A 16,297-nucleotide genomic window follows, 5' to 3' on the forward strand; every position below is an offset into this window, starting at 1 on the left:
GTAGCACTGACTCTCTTAATAGTTTATCTCATCATTACATTTAATGTTGATCTACCCTCATGAGCTTCCCAGGCAGGGGATCTTTGGCTGTCTTGCTCACTGACATATCTTAAACTAGATGAGATAACTGGTAGTGTCTGACTTAACGGAATGAATGGGTGGTATGGCTAGAACACAGCCGCAGAAGGATCGCTCTAGTCATTACACTGATGGGCACTCTGAAGGTGGTGACCAGTGAAGATACTGCACTGAGAAGCAAGGGGGCCCAAGCTCTGAGAGTAGGACTGGAGGCAGGGAACACTCGGGAAGGTTACTGCGTAGGCCAAAAGGCTAGAGCTCTGAACTTAGCCGAAATGGGGAGGATGTGATGCAGAGCTGAAGGTTTCCTGGAGGAAGAGAAAAGGCACCTGGGGGGTGGTAGGACCGGGGCTTACCTCTGTAAAAGCTGCCAACTCTCCTTGGGACAGGATCATTGTACAGATGTCTATTTTCTTTGGGCGCTGTGCCGTCATCGGAGTGGGGATCATGATAGACTCCACCCTGAGGGGGAAACAAGTTCAGAAAAATGAAACAAGGAGTTCAAAGCAAGGCTGCCTGCAAACTGAGCACAGTGCCTAATCAGTCTATTGTTTACGCAAGTATCTATCCAAGAGAAAATGCAGAAATATGCTAGGAGGAAAAGGACTTGTTTTGCAAGCCAGTTAGGAATTATTTGTGGGAAAGGCTGGGCATGAATCACTTTCAAAAGACAAGGTTGTGATGCTACCGAACAAAACAGATTGGTTTTTACAGTGAAATGCAGCATTTCTGAAGAATGCAGACCTCAGACTTCTGGCGGGAGTGGAACGAAGATGTGCCTTCTCTAGAGGATTCTTTACCCGCAGATCTTGCCACTGTCATCTCTGGAGGGTGCTGCTCGCCAGGCTGGAAGTCAAAGCGGAAAGGATTTACGAGCGTGCCCCTGTTTCCAGGGATGGAAACTACTTAACTCACAGTAGGCTTCTTTTACTGTCATTAGAATCCTAAGAGCTAAAACAAACAAACAAACAAACAAACAAAACCTAAGTTGGCTAAATATGAGGTAACTCAGAAAGAATGAATCATTTGATGAATGCAAAATTATGTCTAACAAATTCCACAAAAGGAATGTGAAATTCTCATTATAGTTAAGGCAGGTAGGAAATAAATTAGCCTGATAATAATGCAATTAATGACTGTTTTGAAGGTATCTCTCAATATTTCAATAGTCTAGCATGTATGAGTCTGAGCAGCACTCCAGAATTACTTTCTTTTATGAAAAAAAGACTTGTGGTAAATTCAGAGGAAAAGGAAATGTTCTTTGACTCTATCAAGGAACAGAACAAGTACTCCCAATAAATTTTGTCTCAAGATTCCCTAACTACTGTAGCTTACGAATCTAAATTCTCCTCATCTTCTCTAGGACAATGCCACGTATGCTTAATGCTTCCTCAGCCATATGCATGACACTTTCATCTCCAGAGAAGTAAAGATCTCTATTAGGGAAGTGACTCACGGGCTCAGAGCAGCTTTCAGCCCATAGTGGTGTTTGCTGAGGGGGAGGTAGAATTCTTTCCCCTCAGAGGATAAGAATAAGGAACAAAAATCAACAAATCATTAGGAGAAGCTGCTTCCCTTGCATATCGGTATGCTGCACATAGGACGAGAATTATCTTTTATGTGACATATCAAAAACCTTTTCCTTAAAATTTTAAAATGTGATTCTTTTCACTCTAAATTGTACTATGAGAAGATTCTGGGAAATCCACATTTGCAGTCATTTCATGTAGCCTTTCTTCTTGTTACTTTGTGAAAAGATTTCATTGGAAATTGATCATGTGTATTATTTATAAAGGCCTCTAAAAACTAATACTACTTTGAAAAGAAATGTACTTTGGGAAAGAAAGTATTTCCATCTAATTTAAACTCTGAAGAGGCTGGGTTAGTCCTGTTCCCTTGCTTTTAAAGGTGGCAGCAACACTCACAGGAGACCGAGTCCATGATTTAGTCTTAATGCTTTCAAACCTCTTACCATCTTTGCTGCATTAAAGTTGTACTGTCTCGCATCTTGGCCCCCTACCTCTTACTCTGTACTTAAAATTCAATAAGAGTCTCGTCCGGTCTTTGTTGCAGTTGTGTGCCAATGAGTGGGGACTGACTCAAAACAACTGATAGATTTGAACCCTGTGCCTTTGGGATTGCAACACAACCTCTTGCCACCAGACATCTGTGCTTTGTTCAGCTTTGTAACCACCATGTTCACAAAACTCTTTTTCTGGATTTCTCAGAAAGACAATCACTTGTCATTTTCCTGGCAGGTAGCTTTCTAATTTGCTTACTCTTGTCTTACACTAGGCTTAAAGCCGGGCCCTTTACTTGGTGCAGACAGTGTCTGTGGACAGTGTCTGCGGGTGGATCTCCAGGGACCCTGGAGGTTCTCTCTACCCTCTGCGGAGCCTTCCCAGCACTCCCACTGCACACTTTGCAAACATGCACCTCTACCCTTCCCTTTTACCTGGGCTCAAATACCTCCTTTCCACTCTCTCTGATCACATCTCTACGCAGAGGGCCAGGGACACTTCCAACTCAACACACCAGCATGATACATGATACAGTAAAATGAATGGTGGCCCAAATTCCTGACAGGTGTCACTCACCCAGCGTGGACCGCTGACACTCCCAGCTCATGCTGGGCTCATCACCACAGCTGCTCCCAATGGCGCCTTGCTCACCCCAGCAGCTGCCTCCTTCTCCTTGCAATGCTTTCTTCCTTGTCCCAGGCCTCTTTCTTCATGTCCTCTCCACTGTTCTCTTCCCCTCCTTAAATCCCAAGCATCCTAGAGACCTCTGTTCAGATGCCACTCCCTCTGGGAGCCTCTCACAGTCCTGCCTGGACTGTGATCCCCACTCTTTGTTCAGACAGCACAGCAGGAACACTGCTACAATACAGGAAGTCTAACTACCTCTCTGTTAAGTGGCCGCAAACAGCTTACTCACTCCAAAAGCACACCGTGTCTTTCACTTTTCTAATGATAGCCTATCACAGTGCTGCACTAAATCCCTAGCACCGGTACTAAATCCTCGAACAATGGCTCCCCCACCACTTACCCAGCCATCTTCCTCTAAGCTGTACTGGCTTAGCAGAAAGGAGTTGTGTTATCAACACAAAGGCACGTGGTTCGAATCCTCCAGCTGCTCCCCAGGAGAAAGATGGGCAATCTCTTCCAGTGTGCTTAGCTGCCTCTGCAAACCCACTGGAGGGTTAGCTGTGGCAACAACATCCTCTTTTCCCATCCACCTCTGCATCTCAGCCCAAAGGAAGAGCGTGCAGAGGCCCTGTTTCTGCTCATAGTGATTTCTCCGTTTTCAACTTCTAGTCATAGTCAGTCGCCATACGAACGCAGCTCTTAGCAATTCTTTAATTGTCCTATGCATCATCTAATCCTCCCTCCCCGGGAAAAAGGTGAGTTTCCAAAGGGTGAGAACCCTCCATCTTAGACACTGGAATGCCTAAGAACACTCAGCAGAGAAGGGCCTCAGTGGCTCCACGAAACCCTCAGCCTAACAGCAGCAGCAACAAAGGCAGCCCCTCCTCCCAGTACTTCGGAGGCACCAGGCACCGGATGCGATGTTTGCCTGTCAGCCTCACAACCTCCCCTCAGATGAGGAATCTGAGCACAGAGATTATGGAACTTGCCCAAGTTTCCAGCATCTGAAACAAACTACAGAACGAGGATTCAAAGCCCGGCGTTAGTGTCCAAGTTCTGAGCTACTCTGCAGCTCCCCGGGTTGCTCATTTATTGAGAACCCCCCACCCTCACTCTCATTTTGCTAAGCCCTCCATGACTTAGTCCATCTCTGGTATTTTGCCAACACGAAAAAAAATTGACTTCTGCATCCTCTAAAAGCAAAACGCACTCTTTAGGTAAAATTTTTTTCTGCTCCCAACTTTGCCTGTTTTCTACCTTATTTTTGTTGATGCAGGTGGATGTGGCTTATTATGAAAACCCCATTTACAGACATGCACTCTATTGCAAATATGCTACTTCTTATAAACAGGTGTAAATTCTGGAGTCTATAGGGCAATAAGGTGGAGGAAGCATTAGGCTAAAAAGATTGCCTGGGGATGTAAAAACAATCCAAAAGACTGACAAGTGACATTCACCCTGGTGTAAGTGAAATTTAGCTACAATTCTGGGTAAATGAAAGGCTTTTAAAATTCAATTAAGGTATCAGAAAGATAACAGCAAAGAGGTTTCATTTCCACAAATGTGGTTCAGAGAGATTAAACACACATGAATTTACGAAGGATTTTGAGAGACTGAAAAAAAGGGACACCCCCCCCCACCCCCGGGTCTGATGAACTCTACTATAAATCAAATGACAATTCTCCCAACAAAATATGCCAGAAAGTAACACTTGAGAAAGAAAACAGATTTCTACAAACTAACTTTTGGGTATTCAATAATTGAGTTAAAGGAAGAAATGATGTTTTGTTTTTAAACAGTTCTAACACAGCCTATCAAGGAATCCAGTCCTCCTGCAATACGGGGAATTGAAAACTGACCCTATTCACATCCTCTGCACCCCCTTCCCATGAAGCCAATGAGCTGGTCAAGGTCCTAAGCTGTACCTGTGGTGACAAGAGTTGCAGGCTGTTGGCTCTGGCAGCCATCCCTTGCCCTATGCTCATGCTGCCGTCCAGGCCTTTGGCTCTCACTTTGTCTCGAGTCACATACATTGAGTGCCTGTGAGGACGCTGCTGGGAGGAGAAGGGGCTGGTGTAGCCCAGCCCATAGGAGAAGGATTCGTGAGGGGCAGACAGGGAGTGGGAATGGGTGCTGTCCATGTGCTCAGGCAACTTCAACTCCTCCATCGTTTTGGAATGCCTGGTTGTGGTTCGGCGCGAGTCAAGGGTGCCCTCACTTCGGTTATTTCTCCCCGAAGGGCTGAGCAAAGTTCTTGTGTCACCGTGCCTGGCAGGGGTTGGGCTGGTGGGAGAGTTCAAGTCCAAGCAGCTGGATGGGAAGTATCTACTGGTGTTGGACTCTGTGATTTGGCCTCTGGCTTCCGAAAGATTGCTCACAGACTTGGAGTCACTCAGCGCCCCGTGGCTCTTGGCCTTGGTCCTGTAGGAAGGACTTCTAGAGGACTGGGGGATAGTGTCGATGTAGCTGTGGCGACTCTGCTTCTCACTGGGCTGCAGGGTGCCGGCCTTGCTCTGTGAGCTCTCCATAAATGAATGCCGGTTCTGCTGAGATCTGCTGCTGGACTTGAGGTACTTCGTGCCTGGGCCTTCGGAAGGCTTTGGGTCAATATTGAAATCGAACTCAGTTTTGGACTTGGCTTCTTTGGGGCTAAGAAGGTGCGGTATGTTATTGTTGGTGAGATCTTTGCTGGCAGCCCCAGGCTGGCTGCTTGCTTGGTAGGTTTTGGTGTGCATTGGACTGAGTGTGGCTCCGGCGAGGTTTCCATTGAGGAAGCTTTCATTGGCGGGAAGCCCTTCGTCGGCCCGGGATATACCCACGCTGAGGTTCTGGATGTCCTTACTGTTTGACCTGTGGTGAGACTGCAGAGCCGAACTTTTGCTGGCTTGGCTTCTACGTTAAAAACAAAAGAAGTCTGTGAGTTCGCTTCAACAGCAAGCACACACCAAGTATCACATTTCAGAAAGATTAGCCTCCAAGTACATGCCTACCAGGACCAAAGAGCCTACCAAGAAAAAGTGAGTACATCAGAGCAGGACACTCTGCACACACTGGCCTGCAGAAGTCACTGTGGCATCATTAAATGCTCAGCGAACCTGCTGCCGTCAGAGGTTCTAAGTGATATTTTGCTCTTGCCACACTACTATTCCATTGTGCATCTGGTACTGAATGTTTGCTAGGAACAGGAGAGCTGAGCTGTAGATGGACTCTTTGCAACTCTTGTTTGTTTGAATGTCAGAAAGCAACATTTACACTTAAAGGTTAAAATGTCTTTGGACTTTTTTAATCGATAAAACACATAGCATGCTTTAGACACACATGCACGCAGCATGTACACAGTCACCAACTTTTCTTTTGTTTTTAGCCTGTGGAGTCAAAGAATGAGAATTCTAGCAGTGAAGTCAATAAAAGAAAATGACACACACACACACACACACACACACAATGTGCAAACTGTGAGCTTTAGGCAAACATGATCAGTGTTTGCTTTAGAGAAGTGGGAATAACATTAGTCTCTGAAAAGAACTCCTTGCATACTAAACACGAGTCCATCTCTAACTGTTCAGATGGCTCCAGGTAGACTAGCCAGAATTCCACCCTAAATGGAACACAGGAATCTGAATGAGTCCATTTGTCTTCAAAAAACACAATTTCATTATTTTATATTTTACACTTAAGTGCTTAAAACTTACTGAGGCCTTCTTTAGAACTTAAAACTTCATTTCTTAGTTGAAAACACACACACACACACACACATATGGATATACATATATGTGGGAGCTCTGGTAGCTTAGTGTTACGGAGTTGCACTGCCAACTCAAAGGCATGTGGTTCAAACCCACCAGCTACTCTGTGGGAGAAAGATGGGCAATCTCCTCCCAAGTTATTAGTTGCCTCTGAAAACCAAAACCTGCTGAAGGGTCAGCTGTAGGTTGGTTCCAACTCAACAATATATAAAACCATACACACACACACATATACATACACAGTTTAAATTATAAATACAAAAGGGATCTCCAGTAGTGTAGTCTGTAGCGAGTTGTGCTGTATGTCTTGGGCAGTTCGAAACCACCAGAAGCTTTGTGGGAGAAAGATGGGCAGTCTTCTCCCTCTAATGACTCACAGCCCTGGAAACGCACTGGAGGGTCATCATGGATGAGAAGCAACTCTGTGGCAGTGGATGATTCTCTACACATCCAGAAGAAAGCCTTGGCCACTATTTGAAAGCTGAGTCTGACAAACCAGCATCACTGCAAGGTCAGGCCGTTCCCTTTTAACTTTTTAAAAGACCGGATTTCATTTTAGTGTGAGGTAGGTTAAGGTGTTTTCAAATGAATAATAATGCACATAATATACTTCTTACAATGTATTTAGAAAATTTTGCTGGAAATAGTACTATTGTTGAAGATGGGTTGATTTGGAAATTTTCTTTCCATCACAGATTAATTGTAGACAAAAGTAATGTATGAAAATGTGTGTGTGCATATACACGCATACATGCGCACACACACACACACACTGCTTGGTGCAATTGCCAACCTTATCCTTTGATCTCACTTACATGGAATCTTCAACTCTTGAGGCTCAAAACCCCCTTAGTTGCTAACCTAGTGCTACCTTTCCCTAGGAATGTACAAGTTTCTATAATACACTTGTTAAAGATAAGAAAGCCTTTAAGACCCACACAGCTCTTTAACTGTGGGTTCTGAATCATATAATAAGCATAAGGAAGATATTTTTGAATAAGGAGGGCTTTCCTTTCCTTTAATTGCATCATTTGAGCAGCCACCTCCTCCACCTACTTGTACGACCGGCACTGCATCTGCATCTCCTTAAAAGGGAATATTTACCTATTAGACAGTGTGCTGCTTTCCACATGGTAAGGTTTTCTTTTTGTCGACCTTGAAGGGGAACGATCCAAAAGTCTCTGGGTTTGAAATGTAGGGTGGTTCAAACACTGGTCTGTCAAGTATCTGTCAGCTGGGTCTAACTTCAGCAAATTCTTTAAAAAAAAATAAAATTGAAGATTGGTAAGAATACCACAAACTCAAATTTAAATTCTAGTAAAAATTTTACTTATTTTTCTTATCAAACAAATAGCTGGTTATAGCAGAATATCTATGAAACAAAGTTCACGAAAACAGCAAGAAAGAAAAGTAGAACAAAAAAGAAGAGCTATCAAAGTCACCCATAAACCCAGTCCTTTTCTGAGCATCATATAGACCTATTTTCTTCTTTTCAAAAAATGGAATCCTACTGTACACGTAAGTTTTATATCTGGCACTTTTTATTTAATAAGAAATAACACTTTTACAACATGTAAGTAATACATTAACACAACAGAACATGTACTCATATAACTTCTCCAGTCCCCACAGTACCAAGTTTCCCTCCCTGGTAATAACCAGTGTTGGCAGTTTCTGTGCATCTTCCCAAAGACAGACTGTGCACAGATCTGTATATGTTCCTTTTATTTTACTCAAAAAGCACTGATGTACATGCAACAATCTGTACTAGTCTTTGTATATTATTTTGGGTTTTTTTCTTAAGATATCATTACATAGCAGTAAAAAGGTTCAACCCTACGGGTGTAACTTCATTGTCGTCATTGTTGTTAGGAGCCATCAGTCAAGTATGACTCATAGCAACCCTCTGAACAGACTGAAACCCTGTTCTGCCCTGTGCCATCCTCACACTTCCTGGCACACAAGAGACCATTGCGGCTGTCACCGTGTCAATCCACCAGGTTGAGGGTTCTCCTCTCTTTTGCCAACCGTCCACCCTCCCCAGCATCATATCTCTCTCCAAGGAATAAACCCTCCTAGCAACATGCCCGCAGTATGTGAGGCGAAGCCTCATGATATTTGCCTCCAAAAAGCGCTCCATATCCTCATTAGTTTTTACAAATTCCCTAGTGATAAACAGTGCATCTTTAGGAACAATGTACTTAATAATCCAGAGTGCTTTCTAACGACTAGAGTACGAACAATGTGGAGCTCCAGAGTTGCTGTCCTTGAAGAATTTGGCTGCTAACCAAAATGTCAGCAGCTAGAACCCACCAGCTGCTTTGAGGGAGAAGAGGAGACACTGGCTTCCCTACAGAGTTCCTGCCCTGGGGGGTGCTGCGAGCTGGAACTGATCCAATGGCAGTAAGCTTTGATTTGGGATACAGAATATTATAGAACTGATGTACCATGATTTAGTAAACCAGTCTTCCATGCTGAACATTGAGATGGTTGCTGCTTTTCATAACTACAATTAATGTGATGAACACCCAAAAACTTGGGGGTACAAACTCCCAGCAATGGAATTGGTTGGTAAGGAAAAATTAAAAGACCTTTTCTTTGTGTTGCTAGGTTACCCTCTAGAAAGGTCTCAAATTATACTTGGAGCAGCAATTGTATGTCCTGACACCTTCATCAACAACAGGAATTCATATTCTTTTGTGCCTATAAATTATGTATTTGTAAAATGGTACCTCTTCCAACTATATGACATATGTAAAAGGCAAAGGTAGAGATAGGGCAAAGATCAATAGTTGCCAGAGATGTGCTGGGGAGGAAGAGTGAAAACAGATTTGATAATTTTTACATGTTTTCTCATTGCCTGTAGCATGTTTTCTTATTTTCCTGCTTACGTATCTATTCTTATATAAATGTTCTTGACTAATCTGTCTTATATAGCATATATTAGATTCTCTGATTTCTTTGACTATTATTTATTACTTAGTTCATTAGTAATTGGATGAGATTATAAAAAGTGGAATCATTATTAATGCTAATTTTTAGTTGTTGTTGTTGTTGTTCTGTACCACTGAGTCAGAACAAACCTGAAGCTGACCCTCTGGCAGGTTTTCAGAGGCAGTTAATCACATGGGAGGAGACTGTCCATCCTTTTCCCACAGAGCAGCTGGTGCCCTTGAACTGTGTGTCTTTGGGATTATAGTGCAGCTTCTTCCACTAGGTCACCAGAGCTCCTTTAAATTTTTATTTAAGCAAATAAAAAAGGGAATATAACCTCACAATATTGAGTAGAGTACAGTGAAATTCATTTTCTGAGCTACCAGCAATCTTTCCCAGAGGAAGGACGAAGATGAAATGCAGGCATTCCCAAATCCATCTCAAGCTTACTTTCATTGCTTCTGCCCACAGTTACTTTCTTTGTGGTCCAGACTGAACAGTGACAACAAGCCTATATTCACTCCCAACAAACCAGACTTAACTCTAACCTAGCACCACAGAAAATCTGAAATGTGATCTTACTAGCAACTAAAATATTCACTTTGGGTTGAAAGATTCTGACTGTAGAAGCCCAGGCCACCATTTAATACGCAAGTGAGCTGACATTCATGTTGATTCAGGCACACAACTGAAATAATTTCAGTCCTTTCTTCTTCCTTATTAGAGAACAAAAACTATGTAGAAGTGTAAAATTATTTTGGTGTCAATGGTAGTAAAACAGTTAACAGCAAAGTGGTTTCTTCAACTGTAAGATACTTTTTTTAAAGCAAAGTCTGTCCTTGAATAATCTTTTAAATAGTCTTTTAATTAGAAGTCAAATGCACATTAGCATAGTCGTATACTATATAACATTATAAAAAGAGAAATTATTGCATATATGAACAAAGAACTATATTTCTACTTATTAATAAATATGTTAATTTTCAAATTACCTGAAAAAATGAGGTCATTATGTGGACAGTATAAAACCCAGAAATAGTGTCTACAATTCAGTATGACAGGGAAAACCAATGATTATTATTTTTTTCACTATAACAGACCAATATAATGACTACAGCTAATTTTAAAATCACAAGTGATTTCATTAATTCTGGTGACTTGTAACCCCACTAAAATGGCTGATAAAAAAATAGAAGCTGGATGAGACAGCCACTTTAGGTACTTAATATGAACCAAATCATCAAGACAACTTTGGAGAGTGGGAAGCAGAGTATATTTCTTTGTACCATGAAATGATACTTGGTGTTATTCATGTTAAACATTCTTTTTCAAAAATAAGTAAAAGATAAAACAGATTATTTTATCTCCATATCATTCAATAACAAAGCAGTATTCAGCTACTGAGTCAGAAGTCAGAACAGTGGCTTCTGTACAAGGAGAGGGGCAGGTGTGCAATGTTTTCCTATATCTTGATCTAGGTGGGATTACACAGACAAGTTTATATCATAAAATCTGAGATGAACACTTATAATCTATGCTCCTTCTAAATATACATTTCAGTTTAAATGCTCATTTAATGTTTATAAAACCCAAGAGTGAATATATTAAATGAATAGGAGACTTAATGGCATAATAGTGAAATGCTAAGCTGCAAGCCAAAAGGTTGGTGGATCGAACTAACCCACTTTCTCTATTGGAGAAAGTTATGATAGTCTGTTTCCACGAAGGTTTATAGTCTCAAATCCTATGGGGCAATTCGACTCTGTCCCAAAGGGTTTGGTTGCTATGAGTCAGAATGGGCTTGCTGACAATGAATTTTTATATTAGGAAAAGAAAGGTTAATTTCCAAATTACTTTTCTCAGGCACTATAATGGTAACTGACAAAGTGCCATACTGAGGTCTGAGAATTGAATATAAAAATGCTAAATTATTGGAAATGAAAAGCAAAGGCAGAAAACATGATATTATATTGCACTGAATCTTCCTACTTTATTCTGTTTTCATTTTTAAAAGTTACCAAATAATGAAATGCTTGTGCAACAAATACCAATTACATGAAAAAGTGTATTGACAAACCCCAACTTACTTAAGTGAAAATTTATGCCTAATTAACCAAAAGAGCTTTGAAGGGTTCTTTTCTTAAACAGCATTCCTCAATCTGTGTTCAAAGGAGTACTAAGGTTTTAGATTATGCATATATACAAAAGCATTTGGTATTTAATGAGATTTGTGAAATGCTGGGTGAGACATAAATGTTTTACTGTGGGACTTCTGGAGGCCTTTATAAGTTATTGAACATTGTGAATCTGTACGAAAGGTTATACTGTATGTGGTCTTTCCCCAGGGCCATACTGCCTTCCCACCTCCTCCTCCACATCAGCTTAAAGTGTTCCTTGGAACACAGATTAACATACTTTGTACCAAAGTAAAGTCCTCAATGGATCAGCACTTTCCAACTGTGCTAAGTACACACTGAAAAGCTCTGTGGGCAGTGCGAGGACCACTTATTTGGGCCTTTTACTGAATGGCTACAAAATAAAATTGACCCATTACAGGTGTTTTTCCAAGCCTACTACCGAACAACTAACAATTGCTATGCACTGGCTGACTGCAAAGAAAGCAGAAGAATAAAAGAGTTCTGTGTCCCGGGAAGAAAAACTTTAGAGAGGGAAGAGAGAGAGAGAGAGAAAGCAAGAGAATCTTCTCACTAATCCATTGCAGGAAGATGTTCCAGGCGTCGCAGCCTGAGAGAGAGCACCTGGGCTGTGGTAGGCAGCAGTGACTGATGTGTCAGAAAGAGAGCCAGAAAAAGCAAATCCATTTGGGTGAGAAGCCAAATTAGAAAAGAATCAGGTCAATGGGTAAAATCTGTGTGGATTACCCTGACACTGTGGAATTTATCCCAGCGCACAGCAACCCTCCAATGGTTCTGTGAGATGAGAAGCCTGATACAAGCCCTGCCTCTCTTTCTCCCAAGGAGCAGCTGGAGAGTTCTTACTGTCAAGGGCTCCTTGTACAGATGATGGAAGATCTGAAATATCACCTTTTTTTTTTAGGATTGTTCTTGAGGGCTAACAGATTTTTTACTGTTTGGTCCATTTTAGGAATATAATTTAGGTATCTTGTGATTCTGTCTAGATGGAATGGTATCATGCCAGATGTTTTAATTTTAAATAAACCACATGCTGTCCCCCATATCCACCATCATATATATCTATGAACAAAACATTTCATTCCCAAAGCAGATGCACACAAAAAGACACACACAAAAGACAGTTTACACAAAGACACATCCATCAATTTGTCCCACCTTCATTAAGTCGAGTAAAACACTATTTAGGATTCCAAGGTATCTTCTCTCCAAAGACTGAGGATGGTTAACAGCTGGGAACTGCAAGAAAAACAAGACAGAAATGTTAGCCTATGGGGAAAGAGAGAGAGAGAGAGAGAGAGTGTGTGTGTGTGTGTGTGTGAGACACACCATCTTAGAGAACTGAAGAAGGCCATGGATGGACAGGAGTTACTGTCTTTGCATCAATTAAAATCACCTTTATATGTAATTTCTATGCACCTCAGGCACAGATTAATAGTGTAAGTTGGGTATGGAATCACTAGCAGGAAAATTCACAGGTGAAAGATAAGACCAAACTAGGCAGACAATTCTAAAGCATGTAACACAAATGAAAACACAAAACTCTGAAGCAGAATACTGAAAAATCTGAAAAAAAAAATCTGAAGTCTGGTTTTGTAGACAAGTCAATTCTGAATTACTGACAGTGAGTTGGAGGACATGATAGTACATCAGATTAAATTCTTATGCCTTTTTCACAAAAACATATTTTGTCTTGGAAACAGATGTAAAAAAAAAAAAAGAAGATGACAGCAGTGATAAGTCAGCACCAGAAAGACCGTGGAAGTGGGGAAGGTGATTTCCAGCCCACATTCTATTATTTTAATATATCCTTTCAATAGTCTCTTTTCAATGCTTTCCTTTGTGTAAGCTGAAACAGAAGGCGAGCAGAGGCTCTTAGATTAACAAATGCATCTCTAAAGTAAATGCGGGGAAGGTTCAACTTTATTTAGATGCTCCATCTTCCCTCTGCTAACTCTCATATTTTGCAGTATCTGAATGGATGCTACAGCATTTGGTAAGATGACTGGTAGAGCTCAATGCCATGTATGCTCTCAAAGGTGAGGGCTAGTTGGCTGTGAATATCTTTTTCCTCTGTGCCAACATGGAGGCATTTTAAAGCCTTGAAATCTCTCAGCCTACTAAATAAGAAGGGGACACCAGTTTGTACTTGAGCTCAAACAAAAGGTTTTAAAGGAATGATTATGACATCATCTGCACACTGTGCCAGCTATGACAGGAGAGACAGAACATTGCTGAGATCTAAACCTTGCATGTAAGGAATCACAGCTAGACTGTGAAAGCAGTCAGGGTTTAGCTGCAAATTCTAATTGACGCTTAGTTGGTCTGCAGCTGGATGGGCCAGGACCCTTAGGTAATAGCTGCAGGGAGTTTTTGAAAGATGAGAAAAGTGTGAAGCCAGGAAGAAGTAGGACAGCATCTTTCAGATGGAGGAAGGGGAAGGAATAGCATGAACTTAATACAGACACATAGGCAAGAACTTCAAACTGATTTCTGAACGGAGTGATGCTGCACGAGTCACTTCAGGTATTATCATTATTCCTATTTTAGAGATGAGGAAGGTGAGGATCAGAAAGTTGAAATGACTTGTTCAAGGTAGGTTACATAATTATAAAGCAGTGGAACTGGTATTTGCCACCAGGTCTGTGATCCAAGCCCACACTCTTTCTAAACCGAGGTGTCTCTCCCAAGGGAAGAACAAAGGTTCCTTTTGATGTTGGTGCATTAAATATCAGCCCCAAGAGAGAGCCACTTGCCATGCTTTGGTGAGGCTCCATGCTGGTACACAGTAATTCATATTTTGCTTATGAAGGCTATCTCGTGCTACCAGATCTCCCCTCCCCTCCATTTTTTTTTTTTTTTTGGTAAGTGACATTTCACTGATAAGAAAATGAACTGCTGGAAGCAAAAAGACATTAGAAAACACATTTTTAAAACATCAAGAAAATTCTTAATTCAAAATTATTAAAAAGTATGTGCTTTGGAATGAAATCTACCACTCGGAGTTCTTTCAACTAATATCCCAAAACTCAAGCATAGAAATTTAAAGTATAGCCGAGCATTCATTAGATGCCAGGCAGTAATCTGGGCATTCCACACATATTCTAGCGGTTAGTTTTCACATCCTCATAGGCGGCACTCTATCTCCACATTTTACACAGGAAGAACCAGAGGCCCAGGACAGTGACATGGCTCAGCCACAGGCTTTCAAGCAGTAAACATGGTGCTCAGACTTGAGCCCAAGGAGTCCTACTCCAGCTGTCAGGGGGCTGTCATGAGTTGGAATGGACTCAAAGACAACTGGTTAGTTTTAGAGGTTTTTGTTCCGTTTTGGGCAGGGAGGCTGCCTTCCTCCAGAGCCTCAGCCCTCTACCTGTGGACCCATTACTGTGAGTGAAGTGCATTTCCAAAGCAAGGAGGGCCAGCTTGCACATGCTGGGTGCTTGGCTACCTATGGCGGACATTTTCAAGGAGAACGATGACGGCAAACTTTTACCTCAAAAGATGTCATGCAACCTCTAAAGAAATGAAACTAATCTGATTAATAGACTACAAATACTTTCAGACTAAAATGCAAAAATATTCAAGTTATTAGAAGTAAAAATGTCACAGGAGCCGTTTCCCTGCAGGCTATTTCTAGCCAGCTTTGTCATATGCTGTCAAGCATTTCATAGACAATGTTTAGTGAGGAGGTCTGTGCACAAACAGGTTCACAGACAAAGAAGGAAATGACATCCTTCCTGTACCTCACCAGCTGCTCCTCAAGATCCATTTCAAACTTCAACTCCTCCAGAATGCCTCCTCTAATGAATGCAGCCATCTATGACTTCTGCCTTTCCAGAATGTCTGACAGTCTCGTGGCTGAAACCATGTCGAGACATATTAGAAAACACAATGTAGGAAGAAAGATAATCCTTTAATGTATATACTTTATTATAAGTTGTATTTTTCTAATTATTTCATACAGGAAAGTTCTAATTCTTCAGCTAGTCTGTGGGTTACTGATGGACAGGGATCATATTAGATACCTGTGTATCCTCTCTTTAGAGACTCCAGCACAGAGCCTTTTTAGTGGCAGTTTCAGGCAAAGAGCAAGTTAGCCAGGAGGCTAAGTTTAATGTCACAGCAATTCATGTTCTGAGATCAAATGTTCAAACAGTCTTCATTTATTGCGTAGTAGGCACTATTCTAGATTGCTAAAAATACAATGATGAACACAATACAAAGAAAAGGCGATTGTACCACAGGAATCCTGCCTGGAGAAGGCTAGAAAGGCTTTATGGAGGGAAGACATTTGACCTGAGTCTTGGGGGAGGAGTAGGAAGAGACAATTTCCAGGACAGGAGTTGAGGGTTAAGAGCATTCTAGAAATGGAAATACAGAAATGAGAACCAATTAAGAGGAAGGGGCAGGAAATAAGGGAACAGGAAAGGGTATGAAGCAAGGCTGGAGACCTAAGAATAAGACATTTTTAATGGTAACCTAAAGGGAGCTCTGACAGTTTAGTGGTAAGGAATAGTGCTGCCAGCCTAAAGGCTTGTGGTTCAAATCCACAAGCTGATCTGCAGTGAAAAGTTTGGCAGTCTCATTTGACTTCTTGCCTCCAAAAAACCCAATAGAAGGGCAGTCATAAGTTGGTTCTGACTGGATGGTACACAACAACAATGCTACCCTAAGGAGTTGAAATTTCACTGGAAATTCTGCCAATGTTTTTTAACAAAGAGAGAGATAAAATTTA

The 16,297-nt window shown here is 41.5% G+C and overlaps 1 protein-coding gene across 1 annotated transcript in view; it reads right to left on the reverse strand.

The window, feature by feature from the left end:
• Positions 1 to 16,297, reverse strand: part of CDKL5 (cyclin-dependent kinase-like 5) — a 150,553-nt gene that overhangs the window by 24,384 nt on the left and 109,872 nt on the right. The window contains exons 9-13 of the mRNA XM_006893829.1: positions 12,718 to 12,798; positions 7,577 to 7,728; positions 4,652 to 5,618; positions 823 to 924; positions 435 to 540 (exon numbers count right to left, since the gene is read on the reverse strand). Coding sequence (XP_006893891.1) covers positions 435 to 540; positions 823 to 924; positions 4,652 to 5,618; positions 7,577 to 7,728; positions 12,718 to 12,798 — 1,408 coding nt within the window. The remainder of the gene's footprint in view (positions 1 to 434; positions 541 to 822; positions 925 to 4,651; positions 5,619 to 7,576; positions 7,729 to 12,717; positions 12,799 to 16,297) is intronic.

Source organism: Elephantulus edwardii, unplaced genomic scaffold, assembly GCF_000299155.1.
Source record: "Elephantulus edwardii isolate Elephantulus edwardi_28Jun2011 unplaced genomic scaffold, EleEdw1.0 scaffold00131, whole genome shotgun sequence".
NCBI lineage: Eukaryota > Metazoa > Chordata > Mammalia > Macroscelidea > Macroscelididae > Elephantulus > Elephantulus edwardii.